This window comes from Psittacula echo (assembly GCF_963264785.1).
Source record: "Psittacula echo genome assembly, chromosome: 5".
Classification (NCBI taxonomy): Eukaryota; Metazoa; Chordata; class Aves; order Psittaciformes; family Psittacidae; genus Psittacula; species Psittacula echo.
The window spans coordinates 86,494,134-86,521,506 of record NC_137739.1 but is presented as its reverse complement, the minus strand read 5'-3'; the positions used below and the strand labels follow the sequence as shown (position 1 = coordinate 86,521,506).

Genomic DNA, 27,373 nt, shown 5'->3' with positions numbered 1-27,373 from the left:
GTGCCATGATACAATAGATACATGAATATGATACAATAGACATGTGCCATGATACAATAGATACATAAATATGATACAATAGACATGCGCCATGATACAATAGATACATAAATATGATACAATAGACATGTGCTATGATACAATATATACATAAATATGATACAATATATGTGTTATGATACTATATATATAAATATGATACAACAGATACATGCTATGATACACTATATAAAAATATGATACAAAATATATGTGTTGTGATACAGTATATATAAATACGATAGGTTCCAACCCTCTGCCATAGGCAGGGACACCTTCCACTAGAGCGGGCTGCTCCAAGCCCCTGTGTCCAACCTGGCCTTGAACACTGCCAGGGATGGGGCAGCCACAGCTTCTCTGGGCACCCTGTGCCAGCACCTCAGCACCCTCACAGGGAAGAACCTCTTCCTTATATCTAACCTAAATCTCCCCTGTTTAAGTTTTAACCCATTACTCTCGAAAACAGCCTCTTTCTGGCACCAGGAGCTCAGTGCACCACACAGGATTTGTATACAGGAGTCAAAAAGGGATAGAGAAAGGATTATACGAGGGAAAACAGCCATAGCTTCGCAAGCACATGGGCGGGAGGGAGCTCCCGCCTTTATCCCTGCCCGCAGCTGCACCGCCAGCCGCCTGGGGTCGCTGCGCAGGCACCGACACACGGCCGCTCTGGGGCTCCGGCTTCGTTGGTGCTGACGGCGGCGGTCTGAGCGGGAGCAGCGGCCTGAGCGGTGGCGAAGTCAGCGGCGGCCTCGGTTGCAGCGGCGGTCGCGCCCGTTCCCCGCCGCACCATGCCCACCGTGGAGGAGCTCTACCGCAACTATGGCATCCTGGCGGACGCCACCGAGACCGTGAGCCAGGTGCGGCGTGCCTGCGGCCTACAAGGCCTCGCTAGGCCCGGGGCTTGAGTAGTGCGGCGGTGCCGCCGCCACGAACAGCTCCAGGCTGGGCGGGCCGGCCAGCCGGGGTCCTGCTGAACGGGATGCTCGGCCCGCAGGACACCCGGCAACCCCGCGGCTGTGATGCGCGTAGGTTCCCTCACGGGCGGGGGCGGGAAGCGATGAGCTTCGCGCTTGCGGCGCTGCAGGGACGGCGGCAGCGTCTTTAGTCGCTTTTGCAGCATCTTCCTCCTCCCGTCCTGTCGGCACTTCTCCTTTTAAACGTGGTCTCAAGGGCACTAGCTAGTTTTTAGCTAGAATCAGGCTGCTTTTTTTGCATGGGAGCGGGGAGTTTCGCCTTAGAACACCGGTAGTTGTCCATGTTTGATCTGTGCACTTGCAGTTCCGGAGCGCGCTCCTGCTGAAAGGCTTGTTGGAGGAAGGTGAAGGCTGTTACGGTTTGATAACTGCCTGTAGCCCTTTGGTATTTTCCTAAGGCAAGCATGGAAGGTTGATCCTCACGGATAAAGGAGGGTTTTAGCTGTAAAATCCTGGAGAGATGTGCCAGTTTTCATAGCGTTTCTGAATTAATCAAAGAAACATGATGCCTTCATGTGTTAACAATACAAAGTATTATGGTTACTTGAAGCTAGTTTTGAATTGCATTATGTGCACGTTTTACTGAGTGGTTGCCTGAAAAAGCAGATTATTTTGCAATTATTCTTTCATCACACTATATGTAAGTAGGAAGGTAGCTTTGCACATACTTGGCAGTGGGTTTTAAGCTGGATACTACTATGCAAGGTCATTTGGAAAGTTCTTCGGGAGAACAAACAGTATAGTAAGTGGCTGGGTGTTTTGCTGTTGGGATTTATTTAAGCTTTTAGATTCAAGTCCATTAGCTTTGCATGTGTAATTCTGCACTAGTGAAACAAAGCAGAATCCTTGCAGACAGGTCGTTAAAAACATCAATTTAAAACGTCATCTTAGAGACAACCAAAATATACACAGAAAATGTTGGAAACTAGGGTGAGAGATGGAGAATAAAACATATGCTATTACTGTGCTGCTTTATGAATTCATAGTCCATCATCATTTTGACAGTTGTGGGTAGCTTTTATGAGGCAGGGATGGATATCTCAGGGAGAACAAACTCCAGTGTAGTTAAGAAATGGAGCTTGTGACAGGGCAGCAGATGTGCAAGAACCTGCAAGGGTAAGTATAGAATGATGATTGCTGATACACTTTTCCAGCTTTGCCTCTCTCCAGTTTGTGGGCTTAGGGAGCCAGAGCTAGTGTCTTTGTAATTACTAGGTCTTGCTAGATTCTTCTTCAGCAAACTTTTCTGATGCCTTTTTTTCAACTGATATTTCTGGCATTCAAATGTTCTGTGGCAAAATATTCCATTAGCCTTTGTGAAGAAATTACCCCCTTTGAACTTGTTGTTTTAGTTGATGTCTCCAAGTTTTGCACTCTGAGAAGCCATGAGCAATTGTTCCTTATTCATCAGTTTTATCCCACTTACTCCTTTATTATCTCTCAAATTCGTGGACCTGATCTCTCACTACAAAAAAGGGAGTCACCCTGTCTCAAAAATGAAATCTTTTGAACACAACAAGAAGAGCAAGGGGACAACAGAAGTATGACATTAAGAGAAGTCATTTAAAAGACTGGAAATGGTGAGCTTGTAAAAGTGTGTTTCAGTTGAGAAAGGGGCTCAGGTGTGATGAGTCTACTCAGGACCGAAGTGAAGGTGAGAACTTGGAGGAAAACTGTTAGTAAGCAGGCTTAAAATAAAGAGGAAGACAAACTTTTCTCCATAACACATTGTACAACTTGTCACAGGATATTACAGAAGTGGTTCAAGAAGTAATCTAGAGAAACTAATAGTCACTTGACAGTTATTGACACTGTCTCTGGCTTGGGATGTTCCTGTATAACAGACTGGGAGGAAGCATGGAATACTGAAGGATTACACTGCTTCTGCAGTTGCCTGCTCTTTCCTTGAGCAGTCCAAGCTTCTGCTGAGCAGCACTTTGACTAAATGACAGGAGTACTAAACATGAAGGCATATAAACTCATGGAACTCAAGCTACCGTGTTCCATTGCTATATGACTGCTATTTTAATATGTATTAAGTAATTTGTTCCCCAGAAAAGTTACTCTTAATGTGCAGTTTGAGAACCTGTGACTGTAATAATGTCTATCCCATTGTTAGTTTGTGCTGGCTCGTTCTGCCTTTGCTGTTGAGTGCATGGTGTTGGCACAGCTGCAGAACAAACTGATGGGGATGTGGATCAGCTGAAAAGCAGTCATTTTATTCCTTGGTTATTTTTCTTCCACATCCATGTCCCAATCCAGTTCAGAATCTGGCACCACGGACACCTGTCAACAACGTGTAGGGAGTGTTGAAGGAGCATTGGTGCTGAGTGTTTAAACACAGCTTCCTTTAGAGAGAATTAATGCCCTGTGCTGCTTTGTAAATTAGGATCTGTTGGCTATGGGTGAACTTTTACGTGGTGTAAGAGTGACAGTGTATGTGGCTCTGGGAGATTTTATGTAAACCAAGTGTTCTGTGCTGTTGTTGCTGTTCAAAGTTGTCTAAAACATTTTCATAACCATATGGAAAATTAATGATAGAACTGATTTCTGCTATTATCCTAATACTACTGACTTTTCTTTTGCAAGCACATAGCTAACCACAAGAAAGACTTCAATTCTAAAGTTTCGGTCCTGCAGGCACAAAATTGGAATGTCTGTATGATTCTAGTTGGAGCAGGTAGAAAATATTCTACTCTGTTCCTGAAGTGTTGGTTTCTATATTTCAGCTGGAGATTTACCCTTTTTTTTATATAGTCTTCATTCAACACATCTTTTAAGAGCCGTGTTTTATCTCAGGTTAACTGCTTGAATAGTTGCCAAAGATGCTTTAGCCCTATGTATGTTAAAAGTTATGTGATCTATTCCAGTGGCATGGTTTTTGGGAGAATTAGCCTCTCCTTGAGAGATGGTAAATAGGCAGAAGGTAGAAACCCCTTGAATAACTGCCCAAGTTTAGTGAAGGTGATCATGTAATTCCTTGAGTCTGCACTAATGTAATAGCAAGAGCTGTTAGCCTTAGGGCTGGCAGTTTGAATGTAGGCGTTTGATAGGCACTTGAACAAAGGAACCAGAGTAACAGTAAAAAACAGACAATAGAGGCAAATTTTACTAAATGGTACAGTTATAGTGGTCTGAGAGATAAATGTATTTCTTTGTATGAAGGTTGTGTAATATAGTTGACTTTCATAGCTGAATAGTGAATGGAAGAGAAAAAAATCCTTGTCTTGAGAATAAGCCAGGATTTCTCTAATTGTATTCTGTTTCTCCTCTTCCAGCATAAGGATGCGTACCAGGTGATCTTGGATGGTGTGAAGGGAGGTGCCAAGGAGAAGAGACTTGCAGCCCAGTTTATACCTAAGTTCTTCAAGCATTTTCCTGAGCTAGCTGACTCGGCTATCAATGCCCAGTTGGACCTCTGTGAGGATGAAGATGTTTCTGTAAGAATAAGAACCTTGTAACAAGTTGATACCTTGAATTTATATTTTTATTAGTCTTTTTGGAAAGGGAGGGTTGATCTTTCCAAAGCTGAAGAATACTTAGTTGTATTCCTGTTATGTGATAGTATGGGAAGATACATAAGTTTCCATTTGCCCTTTTCACTCAATTATTGATCAAAGGAATAGCTCTGTAGAAAGAAACATAGAAAAAACCAGTTTATTTGTATATCTATTACATTTTTTCTTTTCAGAAAGTGCTTTGTGGTAATTGATCCTAACAAAATCCTGCAGGGAGGCAAGAAAACTTTCTTCACAGCCAAGAGCCATGGGGATGTGATTCTGAATGTAGTATTCTTGCAGAAGTCTTGAGATGCTTCATGCTGCTTCTGTGCTGTTGCTAGAGGCTGTACCTTTGAAGTGTCTTTGATTATACCTTGATTATTACTGTAGTGATAGGACAAGGGGTAATGGGTTAAAGCATAAACAGGGGAAGTTTAGATTGGATATAAGGAAGAAGTTCTTACTGTAAGGGTGCTGAGGTGCTGGAATGGGTTGCCCAGGAAAGTTGTGAATGCTCCATCCCTGGCGGTGTTCAAGGCCAGGTTGGACAGAGCCTTGGGTGGCATGGTTTAGTGTGAGGTGTCCCTGCCCATGGCAGGGGGGTTGGAACTGGATGATCTTAAGGTACTTTCCAGCCCAAGCCATTCTATGATTCTGTGATTATCAGATGTTAAATGATTTGGGCAGATCATTCAAGGTTTTTTGTCAGTGCCAAACCTAGAGTTCCTCTCTGCCATGTGCACCACTGAGAACTATCCTTCCTTTTAGCAAGTAAGACTCCACACTAACACAGATTCCAGCTCTTTATTTTGTTGGTCAAATGAATGATTTTGTGAATAGAAGTGCTGCTTGAATTTGTGTTTTCTCCAGTGCTGCTTAGATCTGAGAAAAAGACATCATAATAGTTTCATAGTAAATAGGAAGTTTAAACTGCATTCAAGTCTGAAATTTGTATTTCACTTTCTGAATATGATACTCCTGTTAAAAAAAGTGGTTCGTTTCTCAAATTTGACTGATTTTTGTGCTAAACATGGTTAGTTGAATTGCCTGAAATATTTTTTATTGTTATTTAAATTTATTAATTCCATAATACTGACAATTTTGGCAGATCCGGCGACAAGCAATCAAAGAATTGCCTCAGTTTGCCACTGGAGATAATCTTCCTCGGGTAGCAGACATACTGACTCAGCTCCTGCAGTCAGGTAGGAGACATTGGTAGTTTCCTCATTCCTCTCCTTGTGACACCCCTGAAAGCATCTGCAGTTTTGTTCTAGAAGGCACTTTCTGTTGATTCATAATTGGTTACAAAGCAGTTTGTCCCAGTGCCAGTCATGTCTTGCTTCTGCTCTTCCCACCACCCCCCTTACATTTGCTGTACAGTTAGGCTGCTACTTGTGCTGAAAAGTCTCTCATTATCCTAATCTAAACCGAAAATCTTTCTTTAAAGTTGACTTTTTTTGGTTTTATTCAAATTCTCTTAAAGCACCTGTAGAAAAAGGGAAGGGAGGGGAGAGGGACACAACAACAAAACCCCTTCCAGTTATGGACTACAGCAAGTTGCCTTCTGAAGAAGTTATTGGGTTGCTAATCCATGTACTTGGGAACTTTAAAAATCCTGAAGGCATTTTCTTCCGTACAGTGCATTTTTGGTACAAAATAAATCCCAAATTTAATATACAGTATGTATGGGTTTTTTAACCTCAGTAAGTTACAGAGTGCTAAATACTAGGTCTTGAAATTGATGTTAAAAATGCATGATCAAGTCTCTTCTTATTGGAAGAGTTGGGGTTCTTTTAGGACTTACTCAAACATTTCTCTAGTTCAGGAGGAAAATTGTTTCTTCCATCTAGAAATACTGTAGAGGACTTAAGAATTTAAAAAGAATTAACTATTTAACCTTAATTTACTAAAAGCTTGTTTATTCATATGTTCCTTAAATTTACTAAATATATTTAATAACTTCCCTTCGAGTTTTCATTCCTATCAAGTTTGTGATGTTAAAGTTTTGGCAGGGAGGCTGAAGTGGCAAATAACCTCTTTGTTTTGCTTTCAGCTTTCATAATTGTGGCTTTCTACTTCCTCGGTTTAGCAGTCATTAAAAATACAAGTTACGTTGTTTATAATCAAATGCTGAAGGTGGAATACTTCTTGTGTGATACCAGCCATCTTTCTTTGGTTTTCTGCTCTAATGTTTGCATTTCAAGGATATCCATATTGTTCTTTTTTCTCTCTTCAGATGATTCTGCAGAATTCAACTTGGTGAACAATGCTTTGCTCAGTATATTTAAGATGGATGCTAAAGGTAAAGGACTTATCTTTCTATAAATGTACTTAAATAATAGCTCCCAGTCTCTAGTACCATGAGAACAGGACTCAGTTTTGTATCTTAGTACAATTCAGAAGCGAGACACAAAGTCACCACTTGGTTTTAACAAAAGATACTGAGTTTTTCAATGATTTTGGATTGGAATTGTACAACCCAAGAAAAAAAAAAAAGTGGATTCTTATGTCAGTTATCATTTTTCATGGAAGTTAGTACAGCAAATATTTCACAGAGTCTTAGAGGAGGAAACTTCTTTACAGGGAAAGTTCAGCTCTTCTAGAGTCATTTGTGTTACCTGATTTATTCTCCATTCAGGGACTTTGGGTGGCTTATTCAGTCAAATTCTTCAGGGAGAGGATATTGTGAGAGAGCGAGCCATCAAATTCCTCTCTACAAAGCTGAAAACCCTGCCTGAGGAGGTGATGACAAAGGAGGTAGAAGAGTTCATATTGACTGAATCCAAGAAGGTGAGTGTCTTATTTCAGTACAGCCATAAGGATTATTAAACCATGCCTTATCACTGGCATTGCTTTGTTTAAACCACATGTAGGGTTAAGCATTGTACAAATGCTTCTAGTTATCCTATTCTGCTACACTCCAAACTTTGCAGCAGTTTTTGTAGGAACATTAAAATAGGCTCTTCTCATTTTGTAAGAGTGACTTCTATTAGAAATGTAGAATCATTCACATGGGAAAGGGACTTTGGGAGATAGATGACCTCAGTGAATTGTGCTCAGCTGGATTCAGATTGGATTTCTCAGTGCTTTGTCCAGTGGGTTTTGAACACCTCTAAAGTATACACCTCTATTACACCTCTTTATCCAGTTGAAGCTCCTATTTCAGTTTTGTGTCATTGTGTCATTCTCACCCTGTCTACCTCGGTAAAGAACCTGGCTCCTATTCCTGGTGACTTACTCATCATTATTGGAAGATGAGTGGTAGGTTGCTTCATCCCATTATGACTTTTTTCCTTTAGGCTGAAAAAGCTGAGTTCCTTAAGTTCTCCTCACAGATCACATGCTCTAGACACTGATAACCTTGGTGGCTGGGCTTTCTTCAGCTTAGCAACTTCCTCATACAGAAAGATCCAACACTAGGTGCAGTATTCCAGATTTGATCTTATAAGGGTATAACAAAGGAGAATCCTCAGTCCCTTTGCTTTTCTCAGTCTGCCCATGCTTTTTGTAGCGCAGGAACACTGTTCATCACCCAAGGAATGCTACTGACATGTTTATCCTGCTGTCCCCCAGAACCCTCAGGGTCTTTTCATCAGAGCAGTTCCCCAGCCACTCAGTCCCCATCATGTGCTGATGCAGGGAAGTTGGCTCATCCTTGGTGCAGGACTCTGCATTGGTCTGTATTGAATTCCATGAGGTTCTTGTAAATTCCATATGCTGCGAAAGATACAAGAAGTATTAAAACAATTCATAAGGAGTAGATACTTATTTACTTTTTATTCTGCCTGAAGCATACAACTTTGTTAGATAAGAAATTTATTCTTAAAACTAGAATCCAAGAAAAATAATGTTTCTTATGCACAACTTGATGGTAGTTAACCTTGATTTGGGGGTGTATACACTTATACTGCATGTTTTCATGTGTTCCTTTAAACTTTTCTATCTTTAAATAACAAGAAGCTGAATGTAAATGCGTAATATTTGCATACTTTACCTTTTCAACTCAGTTGAGTTTGACTTGGAGGTTTGCAAACTACCAACTTAACTATGTTTTCTGAAATTCTCTTAAGGTGCTGGAAGATGTAACGGGTGAGGAATTTGTTCTGTTCATGAAGATATTGTCTGGATTAAAAAGCTTACAGACAGTAAGTGGGAGGCAGCAACTAGTGGAGCTGGTGGCTGAACAAGCTGACCTGGAACAAACATTCAATCCATCTGACCCAGACTGTGTGGACAGACTTCTGCAGTGTACCCGGCAGGCAGTGCCACTCTTCTCAGTATGTAGTTGTTTGCTTTGCATGAGGAATATTGTGGAAAGTTAATGGCTGTAGTTGCTCTTTGGTGTTGTCAATGATTATGTTGGAATGAGAGTGTATCAGTACCTCTCCACCTTCAGCTTCTAATGCATTAAAATGTTGGAAACATCCTTAAAGCCTCTGAATACGAAGAGGTTTTGTGTTATTCTCTGCTCTTGACATTTGCTTTCAAATTTAAGATGTTACAATGAATTATGATGAAATTCTCACATTAGGCTCATACGTGTATGAGTTTGATTATTTTATGTCTAATGCCAGGCAATTGCAGTGTTTAAAGACCTGTTGGGTTGTAGACAGTCTTTTCAGCCCCTGTTGCAGACAGCCTCTGAGTTTAAGCCACTTGGAAGAGTCTGTGTTGTAGGAGTTAGAGGGAATTCAATAAAGCTTTAAGGTGTAGCTGTGTGATAGGCAGTCACATATAAGGTTGATGGAGTGATGGGGGAAAAACATTTAACTCCTTCAGTCTCAGAGTAACCTGAATAATGTGTTGTTCTCTGCAGAAGAACGTTCATTCCACGAAATTTGTTACTTACTTCTGTGAGCATGTTCTGCCAAACCTCGGTTCTTTGACTACGCCAGTAGAGGGTCTTGATATCCAGTTAGAGGTAAGCCAAAGCTAAAATGTCATTGAAATCATAGAAAAATAGGCACCTTAGATGAAGACAGCTGTTTTACAAATTGGGAACTCCTTTCTCAGGGGGTTTTCAGTTCTTGGCTAGGAGAGAAAGCAGTTAAACTAGAGAAAAAGTTTGCTGTACTGAGGCATGACTGAGCATTGCCTTTTAAAGTATGTGTCATTAGTCCCCAGCTTTGAGGCAAGGCTGGACTAAGTAGATCAGTGTAATCATTTTTATATAGCTGTCAATCTTTTCTAAGCACATAGCAGTTACTGAATTGATTGTTGCATAAATTAGATGTGGCTTGTGTTAATTTTGCCTCCTAAGGGAGTGGCTTCGTGTCTGTAGTTCTGCTTATGTTAATCAGTGCTGCAGCTTCAGTTACGTCTCTGTCTCACTTTGAAGGTGAGCTGTGCTGCAGACGTGGGATAGGAAGCTTTGTTTACTTGTTGACTAATGATGCCTGTTGGGATTAGACACACAAACCTGTGTTTCTGTTTGAGGACATGAAAAACAGACCGGGCATGTTCCTCCTTGTTGATTTTCCTGATGATTGAGTTTCACTGTAATAGCTGACCTCTGCTCTGCAGCCTTAATGATGTGAGGTTTACACTTTCAGGTTTAAAGTTAAGCCTTCGTACTTTTTTGTTAACACACAAAAACCTGGCTCTCCTTTCATGTAGGTTTTGAAGCTGCTTGCTGAAATGAGCTCATTTTGCGGCGATATGGAAAAGCTTGAATCAAATTTGAAGAAGCTGTTTGATAAATTACTGGTAAGACTCATTCGATTTTTAGTGTTTTAGTGCAAACCACTAAAAAAGTTCTCATCAAAACAAGTTATTTTTATCTATTAATCTATTCATCCTTTTCTGAAGTGGCTATTTCAAAGATAGCTCTGTCCATGATAAATGTCAAACGTCATTTTGCAATTCAAAGCCTTTATAGAGAGCTGTTACCTGCATCATGTTTTTAATCCAATAAACTCATGTGGTTTTGTTCTTAGTATTGTAATTGTGAGAGACTCATGTTGATGTCATTAAAGGCTGTATCTGCACTGACAATTTTAAGCAAATTCAGTGCTGTTTCAGAAGCCCTGCTGTAGTACATTGTTACTTCCTGTGGTAGCAATGCTACTGTAATGTTTGCTCTTAGTTAGAGTTGTCAAGTCACATAAGTATAGGCAAACTACCTGCACCAGGACTTCATGCAGCGGTTCATCACGTTAGTATAGGGATGAGGGATACTTCTTAAAATGTCAGCATAAATACATCCTCCAGTTAATACACTGCAAAAGATCAGTCAGAGTGTGTAAATGTATCTCATGCATTTGTTTCTCCTTTCTGTTGGTTAGGAATATATGCCCCTTCCTCCAGAGGAAGCAGAGAATGGGGAAAATGCTGGCAGTGAAGAGCCCAAGTTACAATTCAGTTATGTGGAGTGTTTATTGTACAGCTTCCATCAGCTGGGACGTAAGCTTCCGGACTTCCTCACAGCCAAGCTGAATGCTGAGAAACTGAAAGACTTTAAAATCAGGTAATCATTGAGAGACAAGTGTTAAGGGCTCTGTTACAAAATATGGATTATTACATGCTCAAGAAGCACAAATCAGATTGGTGAAAGGCTTTGAGTGTTTTTCCTAAAGGGGAAAGAGATTACAGCTTGCTTTTGCTTATGCTTTTATTTTATGGGAATATGTTATTAACAGATTGCTTTTAAATCTTTTAGGCTACAGTATTTTGCTCGAGGGTTGCAGGTGTATATTCGACAGCTTCGTCTTGCACTTCAAGGCAAAACAGGAGAAGCTTTGAAAACAGAGGAGGTAAGTATTGCTCAGGAATGCTGACTTTACTAACTGAGCCTACCAAAGTAACCATTGGCACACATTAGTGGGCTGCAGTCTGTTGTAAGCAGGCAAACAGATGAAGGCAGTAATACTGCTAACATCTATTGCAAATGGATCTTAACCAGTGCTGCATTTTGCAAGCTAAGGTGATATTTTAGTTTCTACTGTCAGCTGCTCTCTGCATCCCTATGTATTTGGCGTAACTGTGCTCTGGTTCTGTTTTGAAGGGGAAATCTTCATGTATGGGGAGGGATTTAGTGGGAAATACACTGAAACATGAAAAGCAACTAGTGTAAAACTGTGAGAAACCTAAAAATAGTTGTAATGAAAACTCAGAAGTGTACACACCTTTCACTATTACTATTGCTGTAGCAATTCACTAGGAAGAGCAGTCAGTTTAATGGTGCAACTTCATCAAGTGCAGTTGACATAATTTAAAGCTACTGGAATAGGTGCTCAGTGGTGTTTCCTTTTTTACAGAACAAGATAAAAGTGGTTGCCTTGAAAATAACCAACAACATTAATGTTTTAATCAAGGTAAGTCCTCACATTGTGAAGGAGTAAATACACAGTAGAGTGACCTGTACACAGAAAAGGAATAGATTTCATCAAAGTTGTACTGTGTTAAATTAGTCAGTGTTTGCCAGCTCAGGGTTGCTGCTGCTTTACTGTGGTGAGACCCTTTTTTACAGCACTAGTTGTGCCAGGAGCAGAAGACCTTGCTGTAGGGGTCTTTGGATTCTGGCCATGCCTTTTTCCTTGCAATTTCCCTTTCCTGCAGTGACAGGGACTGTAAGGAATAGTTTGAAGAAGTGCATGAGATGTAAAGGAGGGAGGAGGCAAAGCCAGCTGCCGCACAGAACCTTTTTCTCCAGGGAGTCTAGGAGAGATGGGTTGCAGGAAGAGACTTCAATCCAGAGCCTTCCAAACTATTCTGATTACTTCTAACCATCTTTTCTTCTCTTTCTTCACTTCCCATCTAACTTACCACAATGAACCTAAACTTTGGCCACAGTATTGAGAGGCTTATCTTTTACCATTATAGGGATATCAGATGTCTCCCTGCAGGGACCAGTGTAGTTCATTATAAGATGCTTGATGTGCAAAGAGAGAGAGAGAAAGCATATAACGTCAGTATAAGAAATTACTTTGTTAGTATAAATCTCACTTGAATTTCCTAATGAAGTCTCAGGTAGCCAGATAAGGCAATAAGACACCTTTTCCCTCTGCCATAGGACTTCAGAAAGGATTTAAAATTATAGGAACATAACTGTTATTATGGAGTCTTAGTAGGTAGCTAAAGTTTTGAAGTGCAATTGATGTGAATTTAACTGTAGAATAAACTCTCTGATTTTGCCTCCATAGGATCTCTTCCACATTCCTCCTTCCTACAAAAGTACAGTTACACTGTCCTGGAAACCAGTGCAGAAGGCAGATGCAAGGTGAGAGTTTTTCATTAAAAGAATGAAAACAGTGGTGTTAATTTTTGCTGTTTACAAAATAAAGATCTCAAGAGATTATATATATATATATATATATATATATATATATATATATAATCCAGAACATGTGAGCTAGAAGTTTCACAATCCAAAATAACATCCATCCTGGAAGGAGTTAATATTATTCTTCCTTTAGGGATACGATAGACCAAATCACCTGGGGACTACCTTACTTCCTCTCTTGCAGTGTTATTCAGGGCATCTTCATTAGCTGCTTCTAGCTTCCAGTGGTTCATCTTTCAGGCTGAACTGCTCTTCCTGTCCTTGTCACTACAGGGGTATAATGACCTGTTTTTGTTTTCTTCTGTCAGTCAAAAAAGAACAAGTGAAGATACAACCTCAAGTTCCCCCCCAAAGAAAGCTTCGGCAGGACCAAAAAGGGATGCCAGGCAAATATATAACCCTCCCAGTGGAAAATACAGCAGTAACCTGGGTAGTTTTTCTTATGGTAAGTTAGGCAGCTTGAAAAAAGCTTTGTGTAGTGACTGTTGTGCCTTGGGTGGGGGGAACAAACAAATTAAGCCAAGTTACTATCACATTCTCGTTAGATCAGATTGTACTGTCATCTGTTTTTGTGTGTAATGGGCTCTTCCTAGCTCATTGATTTATTACAGTGTTTGAGTGTTACCAGCCTATAAATTTATGTCCTTTGCATGTTTTAATACATAGAGTTAGTAATTGAACTGTTGTGTTCTCTATTATGATATACAGCACTTGCACCCCAAATGTCCCACTGGACAGACCAGTTGCTGCAAGTGGCAGAGCTGGGCCACCTCCTGTCATACGACTGGACCGGTGTTGAATTCCTATTACAGCCACTGCTGATGTTGCAGATGTGATCCAGAACTCCTAGGAGTTGCCAGGTTCACTGTGCATACACACAGTTATGTCCTTATGCTTCCAGAGTGATTCTTTCTCTCTGCAAGTCACATTTCTGAGCAAAGCATGAGAGTAGTTGCAAGCTGGATGAATAGGCCCAACAATGGCAGGAGCCTGTTCTTGTTGCCTTCCCTGTAGGCCCATTGGTCCTGCCTCTGTCAGTAAACAGCCTAAAAATCATGAATTGTATTTTAAGATTGTGCATAAAGGGAAAGCATGGAGGGGAAATGAGATTTTGATATCAAATAAATTCAGAGAAACTTTAACAAAGTATTTTTGGGGTTGCTTTTGCTGTGATCAGATTGTTCTTAGTGAAGGGAAAGGAAAAAGCTTCTATCACATACAAATAGTTTGTGTAGTATCTATTTAGGTCTGAGATTTTTTGATTAGATATAGTTAAGATATCAGCCCAGCAAAAAAACTTCATTGTATTGCTCATAACTCAATGTTAAGGATAGAAAAGGACAGGTAGACTGGCAAAGGTGTGGTTTTCCATCATTTTATAAAGTCACAAGGAGCAAATCATTTCAGACCAACACCTCAAGACAGACACGGCATTACTGGACAGAAGGACGAGCTAAGTAACCTAATGCAGTTCCTTACAGATCAGTTTTCAATCCTGTGACAGTGGATTGGCCGAAGTATAAATAATGGGACAGTTTTTTATCATAACAGTATGCAAAGGACTACGTTTAATTTATAGAAGCCAATTCTCCTGGCATCCTTTCAGAAGTAGTGGTGTCTGTTGTCCCATCAAAGCATAACTGAAATCTCATGGTGTTTAAGCGGGGTTTACCTCAGAGGCTTCAGTCAGCGTTCAGTACCTCCAGTTATTGCTATTTAACCTGTATACAGCACAAAACCTGCATGAAAAGTTTTGACTTCTATTTCAGAGCAAAGAGGTGGTTTCCGGGGTGGCCGAGGAAGAGGCTGGGGAGGACGTGGCAATCGTAGCCGAGGAAGAATCTACTGAGGAAAGCGCTCAAGTCTTCCATGCCCCACAGGGGCTAAAATGAAAGTGCTACTCAGCAAGTTTGCTTGCAGTACTGCTTCCTTCAAGGACTGCCTTCCACTGAGACTGACTTAAATGTTCTTTATACCTTTGTATGTATGATCTACTTTTCTAACGGACTATGACTTGTCCATAGTGAAACTACAACTGTATTTTTGGATGCTTCCAGTTAGCAGTTTTGGGTTCTTTATTTTTGAAGTGTCTTCAGGATTCAAAATTGGAAAAGAGTGTAGAATTTTATCAAAAGCTACATCTTGACAGTTTGTACATTAACCTAAAAATTAGCTAGTGCATAACTGAAACTATATAATTGAGTTTATCTATTAAGTAATGGATAGGAAAGGCATGGCAACAGATACATGTCAGATAAGCTTAGCAGCTGAACTAATCCTTTCCTCATCTGTATAACCACATTTTGCAATATGTGGAGAAGAGTACTGTTAAATTTGCTTTGGTTTCCTTCTTTTTTTTTCAATTGACTTGAATGAGATCCATGCTGGTTTTATAAAGTTTGCAACAACTTTTGCCTGTAGCATGAAGCAGTCCTTTTACTTAGAGATGTGGAAAATTGTGGTGGCTTTTGGTTTGCACATCTTACTCTTCTCCGTGCATTGTAATGCAGAAAGTGATGTTTTGCAAATTCATTTTTAATGTTGAAAATAAATATGAGCATAGAGTTATGCCGTGAAATTTCACTCAATGAACAGGAAAACCAATAAATGACTAGAATTCTTACAGGAATGAGTAAAGACTGATGCAGTGATTAAGCTTCACAGGTTGGAGCTGGACCGTAGCAATACCTGGCTCTTTTCTGTGTTTTGCAGGTTTCTGGATTAGTTGGCACTTGAGGGTTGGTTTTAGTTTTGGTTTGGTTTTGTGGGTTTTTTGATTTAATTTTTTAAAACAATACAGTTGCATTTAAAAATGTATAAATAAAATCATATTTTGAGTAACACTGAAGAAATTCCAGCTATGTAGTTCGATTCAGGTGGAAAAGCTAACAATTCCATGCTACTTTTTTGTCCATAGCAACTTGGGATTCTTATTTACTGGTGTACACCCAGAAAATACAATGTAAGAGCACAGTGCTTTTGGGGTTTTTTTTATTCTCACCACTCAGACTTTTACTTCTCAGGTCATTCAGCATTGTAAAGGAATTAGCAGGTAGTAAAAAGAAGTTGAGACAGAGGTAAAGGATTTTAATAAGTGTTCCAGGGCGTGTTGATGTAAAATAGCTTAGACTTTAGAAGAATGGAGATTATTCCTTACCCTTTTCTTTTGTCCAGCCATTTGATATCCACAGACAAACGCCTGAAAGTGATGTTTCCCTCCTTAGTTCCATTTGTATTAGCTTGTGAATCTGACTCAGGTGTCTTCCTTAATACTCTTTGGTATTTATCACTACAGTCAGAAGGCCAGAATACCAGAAATACGACAAAGTTAAGAGACATTGATGCTGAATTAGAAGTCTGGTTTTGCTTAATTCTGGAGCAGGAGGCAGCAAACTTTGGACATTCCAGGACATGTGAGCTGACTGTTTCTGATTACACGCCAGCTGCTAAACTCAAGATTTGTCACTAAACCCAACAAACTCAGCAAAAAGCTTTCGAGGACAAATTTGTGAGGTCAAAATATCGCTCTGAAAATAAGCACTAGATTGGGAATAAGCTTCCACTGGGGAAAACAATACATTTTGCACTTGTGGCTGTAATTTGTGTTTGAAGGGCTTTAAAAGTGTAATCTCAAAGCCTAAACACAGCTTGTATTTAGACTAATAACCAGGTACTAGCGGCTTCCTTTCTTGAATTTTGAGTGAGTCTTCTTTAGGGGACTCCTGTTTTCAGAGGTGATGTGCAAAGTTCTCGTGGCCTCAGTAGTTAATTCTCCCTTTCTCCTCCCAGTTTCATATTTCATCTCTTGTGGAGACACCTGTTCACCATCCTGTTGAATTGTACATGTTCCCTTATGCTTTTGGAATAAATTCATTTTGTAATTTTGTTTGGCTCACTGTTTGACAGTTACTCTGCAGCATTTTGTGTTGGCTTAGTAAAAGGGTACTGTGGTACCTTGTTGTAGTGCCTTACTCCTTAGATTGCTGTAGATGTTTGCCACTAATGAATAGGTCTTAGCTGAAACAGATAATGTAATCTTGCTATTAAGTAATTCCACTTGGGTTGTCTTGGGTGACATGGTTTAGTGTGTGGTGTCCCTGCCCATGGCAGGGGATTGGATCTAGATGATCTTAAGGTTCTTTCCAACCCAAACCATTCTGTGATTCTAACTTTTAAAGGCAAAATTCTGAGTAGTATTCAGCAAAAGCTGCATGTCGTAGATCTTATATAGGAATTATCATGTGAAAAGGAGTCATTCATTGTCTTTATCTCCTAGGTGGTGACAGTGCAGTAAAATCTATTAGTATCTTATGGTAGAGCAAGAGTGGAATGGAGCAGCAGCCTGTATGTGGTGGGGTTTGTTTTGGGGTCTTTTAGGTGAAATCTAATATACATGATATGAACACTGGCATCAGTAATGAACCATCATGGGAATATGTTCTTTATCCTGAAAGACGGCTGAATGCCTTGCATTAGTTGAACATTTTTGTAAGCATTTTTTCCCTGTTTGTATTTATAGGTTTATATGTTATATATGCTATATATGTTACATATAGGTATATGTCAAATGTTAGTGTGTTCCAAGCTCTAGGAAGTGGGGGTGTCCCAAAAAGCAGCTTGCTTCCAAACTTCGAAAGGTCAGACAGACCAACACTCGAATGTGGTAGCTTTTAGAGCTCACTCAGGTCTGGGTAAGGAGACTGATGCTGCTGGGTTCGTATTTACTGTTAACAGGCATAGGAAACGAAGAGTTTATTAACTCTAACTGTAAAGCATCAGGAGTGATGTGTTGCAGAGCTACCTTCACCCCGCTCCTCGGTAAGGCGGCGCTGTGGACAGCCGCAGGCACAGTTCCGTTTGCTGGTTCCTCAGGCTGTAGCGACAAACGTTTCGGCGTGCACCAGACAGAAATTAATGGGTTTTTAATGAAAACGCTGCTCGTTTGCACAAGAGCTCCCGACAGCGGCTCTGCCTGTTTGAAGTGTAAAAAGGCTCATTAACCGGACTCAGCGTTACCAGACAGCGGTCAGCCCTGTGCGGAGCAGTCCACACGCGTTGCTGCCACACGGAGCCCGGCACCGGTGCCTGGTGCCGCCGCAACCCGGCTGGGAGGCTCCCGGCGCCGGCTGAGGGACCGACCCGCGCCGGCCTCAAGGCCAACCCCGTCCCTCGAGAGCGGCGGCACCGCCCTCCGCTTCCAAAATGGCGGCGGCGGCGATTCCGGTTCCGGGTGGAGCGGGCAGGCCGGGATTGGGGAAGATGGCGGCGGCAGGAGCGCCCGGGCGGGGCGGGCTGGGGCGGGCGTGGGTCTTCTCCGGCTGGGCTCTGGGGCTGTGCTCGCTGCTGGCCTCGGGGACGCGGCCCACCGCTGCCACCACGCACTGGGTGGTCACCGAGGATGGCAAGATCCAGCAGCAGGTGAGCGGGGCGCGGGGAGCTGCGCTGCAGCGGGAGAGCCCCTCTCTGCGGTGCCGTTCACCCCGCAGTCCCGGGCCTGGCCTGAGCGGTGCTGCCGCGGGACGGGCCCTGGTGCGAAGCGGTGCCTGTGTGGAAGCCGCTGCAGCCCCCCGGGCGGCGGTGGAGCGCGGCCCCGCACGGGGGTCCTGCCCCGGGGAGCCAGCGCCGCTCGGGAAACGTGGCTCGGAGTTGCGGGAGCCCCGGGGTGAGGCGGTGGTTGGCGGGTCCGGGCGAGCCGAGGGTGGATCTTAGCTGGCACCGTGTTGCAAGCAGCGGTGCTCACCTGCAGCCTCCCCAGAGCCTCCGGCTCGTTAGGCCGCTGAGTAAGCGCGGAGCCGGGGTCCTGCTTTGATCGGGCGCAGATGAGCCTGTCCCGGCTGGTCTGTTCCTTTGGGAGCGAGGAGGAGAGGGGTTAGTCAGAACGGCTTGTTTTGATACCGGGCTGTGCCTCATGTGCGGTAACCGGCTGAAAGAGCCGGTATGTTTCTCATGTTGCGGCTTGCATGTTTTGCTCCCCCTTTGTTGCAAGGGGAACGACACCAGAAATCCACTTTCATGTCAGATCTGCTTCGGTCCTGAAGCAGAACTGCCAGAGCCGTTCCTCTCTACAGCAGAATCGCTGTAGCAAGCACCAGTCCCCGTCATAAAACCAGAGATGAGTGCCTGTTAACACCACTTTCTTGTGTGAGAACCTTTGGTCGGGTCTCCTGTCAGAAAGCATTAGGGTGGAACTGCAGGAAGCCTCTGCTGGCTTTATGGTTCCCAAGCACTTGAGTCTGCGTGGCCCCTGGCTCTCACCCTGGTGAATCATAACTGAATGAATACAGCACTATCTCACCTCCTTTCCTCACTGGGAAGTGGTGAGAGTGTCTGATAATGGTCTGGAAGCATCTCTGTGTGTGTATTGACTGTGTATTATCAAATTTAGGTTGCATGTGGGTTTTGATTATTGCATGGAAAGCAGCTGTGACTGGGAAAGATCTGATTAGCTGAAAACTGCTTGAAAAGCTGGTTAGCTGAATTCAGTACCCATGGCATTTTATGATGTCACTTAACTAAGGATGTATGTCAAAGCTTCCACTGTACCATTGCTATGCAGCAGCCTGCTGTATTACAGGGACCAGTGCTTTCTAAGCAGAGGCATTCTCATGTTCTCTCAAGGTTTATAGCTGAAGTGGTAAAACATTTGTGGAATAACTTCTCTTGCCTGTATGGTCAGAGTCAATCCATCCATTTCCAGCAAGGGAACTCAAATATGGTGTCACTTGGAATATGAGGGATTCTCCAGTAGCTGGGATGTAATGCAATGTACATGGGATGTAATGTAATTTGCCAGTGAGTTTTGTGTAATAAGATGTATTTCAGCCTCTGTGACTGTCACTTCTGTACCTTTTGTGGAAATGGTACTTAAATTTGTGGTTATTGCCATTGCCATCCCTGCAGAACACCTCTGAATTATGTTTTCTCCACTTATTTGTGTTTTGGGCAATGGAGAAGAGTGGACATTTTCTGGAGTGCACCTGGATGTTGTTTTAGAAGCCAAAATGTAATTGTGGGTCAGTCGTCAGCAGCAAACCCAACAGCAACAAACCTCCATTGTCCAGCAATAGGAAGGAATTGTTTCACTCTACAGTGCAATGGTGCAGCCTCACCTCGACTACTGTGTGCAGTTTGGGGCTCCTCAGTGTAAGAAGGACATCAAACTAATGGACTGTGTCCAGAGGTGACCAGGATGGTGAAAGGCCCTCAGGATAAGACTTCTGAGAAGTGGCTGAGATCAGTTGGGATGTTGAGCTTGGAGAAGAGAAGGCTGACGGGTGACCTCATCTTCCTCAAGGGAGGCAGTGGAGGGGAAGGTGCTGATCTCTTCCCTTGGTGACCAGCAACAGGACACGAGGAAATGGGATGAAGCTGCACCAGGGGAAGTTCAGACTGGACGTTAGGAACAGGCTCTTCACTGGGAGGGTGGTGGGTCACTGAACAGGCTCCCCAGAGAAGTGGTCACAGCACCAAGCCTGTCAGAGTTCAAGCAGTGTCCTGATGATGCTGTTAGTTATATGGTTTAGTTTTATGTAGTCCTGTGAAGAGCAGGGAGCTGGATTCAATCCTTGTGTCACTTCCAACTTATGCTAGTCTGTGATTCATTGGCAGTGGGATGATTCATAACTGATTTATCAATTCACTGGTAGAATCACAACATTCCCAAATATTTGAGCTATCCATCTCCTAATACTAAGGCGTACGTACTTATTAACAAGACATAAGCCTAAAATTTCCCTGCAGAACATCCCTTTGCTTTAATTGTTCAGACTATCTTTAAGTCTGTATTTATCATTAGAACCTGTGTTTTTACCAGTACACTTCTCCATTCAATCCTTCTTTCCAGTTGTTTTGTGCATTTTCAGTGGGACTTCGTCCACATTTATCCCAGGAACACTTTGGCTGTGCAGCTTCTTGTGTTTCTCTGCAGTGTCTGGTGTTTCAGCTTCTCAGCTGAAGAATGATTTGAGATGGAAAGGACCTTAAGAACATCCAGTTTCAACCCCCTGCCATGGGCAGGGACACCTCACACTAAACCATGGCACCCAAGGCCTCATCCAACCTGGCCTTGAACACTGCAGGGATGGAGCATTCACAACTTCCCTGGGCAACCCATTCCAGTGCCTCACCACCCTTACAGTAAAGAACTTCTTCCTTAGATCCAACCTGAATCTCCCCTGTTTCAGGTTGAACCCATCACCCCTTGCCCTATCACTGCAGTCCCTGATGAAGAGTCCTTCTCTGGTATCCTTGTAGGCCCTCTTCAGAGAAACCCTTGTCACCAGCTTTTCTACCAGTTCTAATTAATTTATTCTTGCAGAAAAATATTGTTGCATTGGGTTTTCCATAGTACCGTAGCCTTCTCCTTTGAGCATCCAAGTATTGATCCAATCTGCTAGTTCTTGGTGCTTGCACAGCAGCCCAAGTTTGAATTTCAGAGCTCACCAAGGGCCCTGCCAGGCTGAATTTTGTGTCCATGGATGTGATTTGGCAGCCTGGCTGGGCACCTGGTCCCGTGGTCGGCTGCCTTCAGTGTGAATTCTTTGTCATCTTTTCTAGTTAGAATTTCCCACGTAGCAGCAGATGTCCAGTGCCTCTCACTATCACACCTCAAGAAGAGTCTGGCTTCATCTTATAGAATCATAGAATAGTTTACATAGAATACATCTTCTCTGTACGCTGCCTTTAGGAAGCTGACAACAGCAGCAATATCCCCCTGCAGCTGAGCTAGCCTGCTTCTCTCAGATGCCCTGTATGTTATGTGCTCCAGGCCACCTGGAATGGGCTTTGCTGGCCTTGAAACCGGGGACTGAAACCTGCAGGATGTACTTTCTCATGGTGGAGGGGGATAGTCACATCCCTTGCCCTGCTGGCTCCAACCTTGCTGCCACAGCTCAGGATGCAGTTGGCTGCCTCAGCTGCAAGGGCAAACACTGCTGGCTCATTGCCACCTTTTTCCCCACCAGAGCCCAAACATCCTTTTCTGCAAGCTGTTTTCTGTTCAGCCCAGTCTTTCCTGCTCCATGGGGCTATTGGATCCCAGGCACTGGGTTTGCGCCTGCTGTTGTTGACTTCGTGAGGGCCCGCCATGGCTGTCCTCACCCTGTGTTTGCAGAGGACACCAAGCTTGCTGAGGTTCTTTTTCTCCTGTCATTAGTAAAGACATTAGTGTTGGTCCCAGTATTGATCCCTGAGGATTCTGCTGGTGATCAGCCCCTTTTGGACTTTGCACCATTGATCACAACACTTCCAGCACAGCAGTCTCTAACTGAACGTGGCTGATACTGTCTGGTGGCTCAGAGTGGTGGTGCTAAGTAGCATCTGTATTATTTAATCTTAGAAATATTAGCATTCTCAAATAGTCTGAAGCCCATTTTTAAAGTTTGTCACCTTCTTACAGAGGGACAGGGTTAATCTTCACTTGGACTATCTCACTTCATCTGAATAAAGCCCATTCATTCAGTGGGCAAAACTTAAGTGCTAGTAAGACCCAAACATTCCCCCTGCTAAATGAGCCACTAGCTGTGGATGTCCAGATAAGCGCCAGTGACAAGTGATTGCCCTGTAGCTTCTAGTTTGCTACTGTGAGCCTTGATTTCTGTGTTACCAAAGTGTGCTATGGATGAGATGCTGAAAGCAGAAGTTACAGATCATGGCCAATATACAAAATGTAATATCTGGGATCTGGGGGGAGAAGGGTGAACATAGTTTATGTTGTTGCTGTAAAACCTCTGTTAGCTGTTTCGCCTTGTAGCACAGCAAGGGTGTGAGCCTTTAATATGAGACTACATTCAAGTGAGATTGATTTTCCTGTGCCATAAGACCACTAGCAATACCTTGAGACTCTTGCTGCAGTTCCTAGTGCTATAACAACCTGACAGGGATGGCAAAATGAATGCAAACTGAACAATTCTCTATGTAGCAGCAACATCTCATCTAGTAAATGGGAGCGCTCGCTAAGTAGGCCCTGCTGTTCCAGTTTCGAGTGAGCATTTCTGAATGATGAAACAAATTAATTCCCAGCAGCGCATGTAACATTTTGTTGTCTCAGTAAGCCATCAAGAGAAAAGCCATCAAGCTGTATCTGCTGCTCTAGTAGCCTGTTTTCAGGTCAGATACATCATTCACTGGATCAGTTTGTATTTTTCTTTCAGTCTGAGTCCACCTTCAGATGTGTGTTCCTGCAAAGCCAGGGACTGAGTAATTGTCTCTCTTTAATGAGATTATATCTGCTTGGTGCACATGTTTATAAACCTTGTCATTTCACAACTGGAGGTATAAAGTTCAGGCTAATAGACAGTGCTTGCCTGCCAGTAGGGAAGCTACAGAAATACAAATGTACTTCAAAGGGAGAGAAAAAACTTGTTCATGGAGAGGATGAACAGTTGACAGATTAAATGCGATGCAGGAAACAATTTCAGTAGTTATTCATGGCTCTGCTGATGGGAACCAACTGCTATCATCTCTCAGAGACCTGACATAGCAGAGCTGCGGTGGGGTCTTTCTAAAGAGCCCTTGATGGAGGCAATTAAAGCCAAGCAAGCTAGCAGGGAGTCAAAGGACTGTCTTTATGTGGACTAATATAAACGCTGAAGAAGTTAGTTCTGAGTAACCAAACTAAAAGAAGCAAAGAAGCCTCCCAGGCAGATGGTCCAGAGCAGGACTGGGGAAGTTCTGCTGGGAGCAGAGAGCCTCTGGCAAGGGATCTGAGTTGGCTAGAAGTCATTTTGTTTTTAATGTGCTGTTGTGTGTTTTGAAGTTTGTTAGAAATGATCTGGAGAAGAGGGTGAACAAGCAGTGCTGGTTGGCCTGTTTCGGGGCTAAGAAGACATCTGAATTTCATGTAGTGCAGAAGTGTGCTTAGTTCTGGCTTAGTGTAAGTATAGAGGGGAGATATTACCTAACAGTTGTTCGATGGGTTGTGGATTTGAATGCAAGTGTGCCTCAAGTTGCAGCGAGGCAGCATGGTGCATGGACGGCTTCAGAGTTGGTTAATGCATTACTGATGTCTGTCATCTGACTGCGTGTGTATGCAAACAGGTTGAGATGAAAGCAGTGGTCCATATGCTGAAGACTATAGGAAAAGCAACCATCCAAACCCAAGGAAAGCTGAAAGTCGATTGCAGCCAAATAAAAAGCTATTTGCTCCTTACAGAAGCATCTTCTGCAATATATGAAGTAGTCACTCAGACCTATCTTGACAATGACAGCTGGATGTTTGCTTTGCGCTTTCCCTAAGGGTTAGGTTGCTTGGCTGTATGACCTCTTTATTCACTGCATTTCTTACCCTTCCGAGTCTGTTATCTGCTAAACAAAAAAACCCCAAACAAACAAAACCCTCACATAGTTTGTTCTTACTGAAGTGTGTAAGGTGGTAGCATGCCTTCCCCAAAACTGTTACCAGTGCCTCTTTATGAGTGACTGCAAACAGACCTAGGCTCGAGGTTGGTGTGAGTCTGCTGCAGTCCATTAGCTGTCATCCAGCCCCAGGGTGATGAGCTGAAGTGTGATGGGTTTGAAGCATAGGTCAGCTCATCCTCAGGAAAAGGGAAACTTGCTGTATTTTAAAACTTGCCAGTTGATCACCAAAAGACTGTGGGATTTAGGCCTTCCTCTGGTGTAAAAAATAATCATTTTAAAAACTTCCTTCACTTTGAATTTTCTGCTTTTTCTTAAGTATGTTTGAAACGTTGGAACCTGAGCATTTTGTGTAGCCACTGGCTGAGACACTCAACGTCCTTGTCCCCGGTGCAGTGCTGCTGACCTAGAACCTGCCTGCTCGCAGGGGACGGCAGCCTCTGTCTTTCCATATTGCTGTGAAGGTCATGGCTAGACCTGAATTTGATAAAAATAGGTCTTGTGGTAGCCTGTGTGTGGAGTGCAGTCAGAAATGCAAATGTTCTGCTCTTTGGGGCAGCCGTGGGGAAGTGGATCTCACTGCTCTCAGCTCAGCAGTGAAAGATTTGCATCTGAGACGGGGGAGCAAAGAGGCAGAACTGAAGAGCTGCTGAAATCAGGCTGTTGGTGTCATGCCCCTCATGCCTGCTGCAGTCTATGCCAGGTTTTGTATGCTGACAGCAAAGCTTTTATACAGAAACGTCTGGATTTAGCCTTGCATAGTAGTGTTTGCCAAGGTGGTTCAGCGTGTAAGTCCAGAAGGCCCCAGCAGTGGCTGGTAGCACCACGTTATAGAATCATAGAATGGTTGGGGTTGGAAAGGACCTTAAGAACATCCAGTTCCAAGCCACCTGCCATGGGCAGGGACACCTCACACTAAACCATGGCACCCAAGGCCCTGTCCAGCCCGGGCTTGAACACTGCCAGAGATGGAGCATTTCCCACTTCTTTGGGCAACCCATTCCAGTGCCTCACCACCCTCACAGCAAAGAACTTCTTCCTTATATCTAACCTGAGCTTCCCCTGTTTCAGTTTAAACCCAAGCTGAATTGGTCACTCCTTCACTCCTGGTGTTTCTGTACATCCTGTGTCCGCTGGGCACAGGGTGGCTCGCACGTCCCATTCCTCTTAGCATCTTCACGCTTTGATTTCCTTGGCCTCTCATCCTGTTTTCAGTGTCTTTTCAGAGAAGGATAGGACAAACTGACAAGATGATACGAATGAACTGTTCAAAACTGATTGACCTGTGGTAAAGGCTGTGGTTGGTACCTGACATGCCTTCCTTGTATTGTGAGCTGCACAGCACAAGGATAGTCTAGAAGTGGCCCTAGCATGTTTGCATGAAGGCCCAAAAGAGCAAAGTTAGCAAGACTCTGAAATCCACTGTTATTTCATATAGCTGAACTCTTCTCTTAACATTTAAAGCTGAATCCCTACCTAATTACTACCTATTCCAGTGAGGAAATGAGAACCCTGGCATAAAGTGCCTGCCCTAAAAAACCATCACTGGATAAAGTAATTTCCCTTAAAGTTTAACCACAAAAAAACTAATGGGTCGTCTGCTGTTCCATTTGCTGAAGAAATCACTGCTCAGGGTTGACCTTTTCTAGGTGTCTTGTAAGTCTAATTAGTAGTGTTCCTTTTCTGTACTTTCAACTTTAGAACACAGTATTTTTAGGATTTGGCAGGGAGCAGGCAGCAGGAATCAGTCTGTCTTTATGAAAACAAGTACTTGTTCATTATTGATGTATATGAAATCCATCTGCGGGTCCTGAAGGAGCTGGTGACTGAAGTTGCTAAGCCGCTGGCCATCATATTTGAAAAATCATGGCAGTCAGGTGAAGTTCCCAATGACTGGAAAAAGGGAAATATAACCCCCATTTTTAAGAAGGGGAAAATGGATGACCTGGGGAATTACAGACCAGTCAGTCTCACCTCTGTGCCTGGCAAAATCTTGGAGCAGATTCTCCTGGAAGGCATGCTAAGGCACATGAAAAACAAGGAGGTGGTTGGTGACAGCCAGCATGGCTTCACTAAGGGGAAATCCTGCCTGACCAATTTGGTGGCCTTCTATGATGGGGCTATGAAACTGATGGACAGGGGCAGAGCAGTTGACGTCATCTACCTGGACTTGTGCAAAGCGTTCGACACTGTCCCACACGACATCCTTGTCTCTAAATTGGAGAGACATCAATTTGATGGGTGGACCACTCGGTGGATAAAGAACTGGTTGGATGGCCACACACAAAGAGTTGTGGTCAATGGCTCGATGTCCGGCTGGAGACCGGTAACGAGTGGTGTCCCTCAGGGATTGGTGTTGAGACAGGTCTTGTTCAACATCTTTGTCGGTGACATGGACAGTGGGATTGAGTGCGCCCTCAGCAAGTTTGCCGATGACACCAAGCTGTGTGGTTCGGTTGATACGCCGGAGGGAAGGGATGCCATCCAGAGGGACCTCGACACGCTTGTGAGGTGGGCTGATGCCAACCTTGTGAAGTTTAAGCATGCCAAGTGCAAGGTCCTACACCTGGTTCAGAGCAATCCCAGGCACAGCTACAGGTTGGGCAGAGAAGAGATTCAGAGCAGCCCTGCAGAGAAGGACTGGGGGGTGTTGGTTGATGAGAAAATGAACATGAGCCGGCTGCAGTGTGCGCTCGCAGCCCAGAAAGCAACCGTATCCTGGGCTGCATCAAGAGGAGTGTGACCAGCAGGTCGAAGGAGGTGATCCTGCCCCTCTGCTCTGCTCTCGTGAGACCTCACTTGGAGTATTGTGTGCAGTTCTGGTGTCCTCGACATAAAAAGGACATGGAACTGTTGGAACAAGTCCAGAGGAGGCCATGAGGATGATCAGGGGACTGGAGCACCTCCTGTATGAAGATAGGCTGAGAAAGTTGGGGCTGTTCAGCCTGGAGAAGAGAAGGCTGCGTGGAGACCTCATAGCAGCCTTCCGGTATCTGAAGGGGACCTATAAGGATGCTGGGGAGGGACTCTTCATTATGGACTGTAGTGACAGGACAAGGGGTAACGGGTTCAAACTGAAACAGGGGAAGTTTAGATTGGATCTAAGGAAGAAATTCTTTACTGAGAGGGTGGTGAGGCACTGGAATGGGTTGCCCAGGGAAGTTGTGAATGCTCCATCCTTGGTGGTGTTCAAGGCCAGGTTGGACAGAGCCTTGGTTGGC

At 43.4% G+C, this 27,373-nt stretch overlaps 2 protein-coding genes across 7 annotated transcripts in view; both read left to right on the top strand.

Moving 5' to 3' along the window:
• The first annotated feature begins 709 nt into the window (after positions 1–709).
• API5 (apoptosis inhibitor 5) lies at positions 710–16,682 on the top strand. Of its 3 annotated transcripts, none has more exons than XM_080617991.1 (15): positions 710–899; positions 4,295–4,456; positions 5,625–5,718; positions 6,753–6,818; positions 7,155–7,306; positions 8,587–8,793; positions 9,333–9,437; positions 10,133–10,222; positions 10,801–10,982; positions 11,175–11,268; positions 11,773–11,829; positions 12,658–12,734; positions 13,106–13,242; positions 13,506–13,677; positions 14,567–14,617. In XM_080617991.1, exons 1-14 carry the CDS (start codon positions 831–833, stop codon positions 13,631–13,633), a joined length of 1,620 nt encoding a protein of 539 aa, XP_080474117.1. In that variant the 5' UTR covers positions 710–830; the 3' UTR covers positions 13,634–13,677; positions 14,567–14,617. The 3 variants fall into 3 exon arrangements, with proteins under 3 accessions (XP_080474117.1, XP_080474118.1, XP_080474119.1); XM_080617993.1 differs by lacking the exon at positions 710–899 and adding an exon at positions 927–1,067; XM_080617992.1 differs by lacking the exon at positions 13,506–13,677 and having other exon boundaries at positions 14,567–16,682.
• Positions 16,683–17,999: 1,317 nt separating this feature from the next.
• The window catches only part of TTC17 (tetratricopeptide repeat domain 17), a gene marked incomplete at its 5' end in the record, with an annotated part of 60,906 nt that continues 51,532 nt past the window's right edge, over positions 18,000–27,373 (top strand). For all 4 annotated transcript variants that reach the window (XR_013956989.1, XM_080619079.1, XM_080619078.1 and 1 more), the window contains one exon: positions 18,000–18,215. Coding sequence is in view for 3 of the 4 variants with exons in the window: in XM_080619079.1 (XP_080475205.1) it covers positions 18,000–18,215 (216 nt within the window). The remainder of the gene's footprint in view (positions 18,216–27,373) is intronic.

What these genes read in the sequence shown, in the direction of transcription:
- API5 (XM_080617991.1), top strand. Translation starts at nt 831, where the DNA reads ATGCCCACCGTGGAGGAGCTCTACCGCAACTATGGCATCCTGGCGGAC. An exon ending in CCACCGAGACCGTGAGCCAG is followed by an intron (nt 900 to 4,294) that starts GTGCGGCGTGCC and finishes CTCCTCTTCCAG; the next exon opens with CATAAGGATGCGTACCAGGT. An exon ending in CCTGGGTAGTTTTTCTTATG is followed by an intron (nt 13,243 to 13,505) that starts GTAAGTTAGGCA and finishes TATGATATACAG; the next exon opens with CACTTGCACCCCAAATGTCC.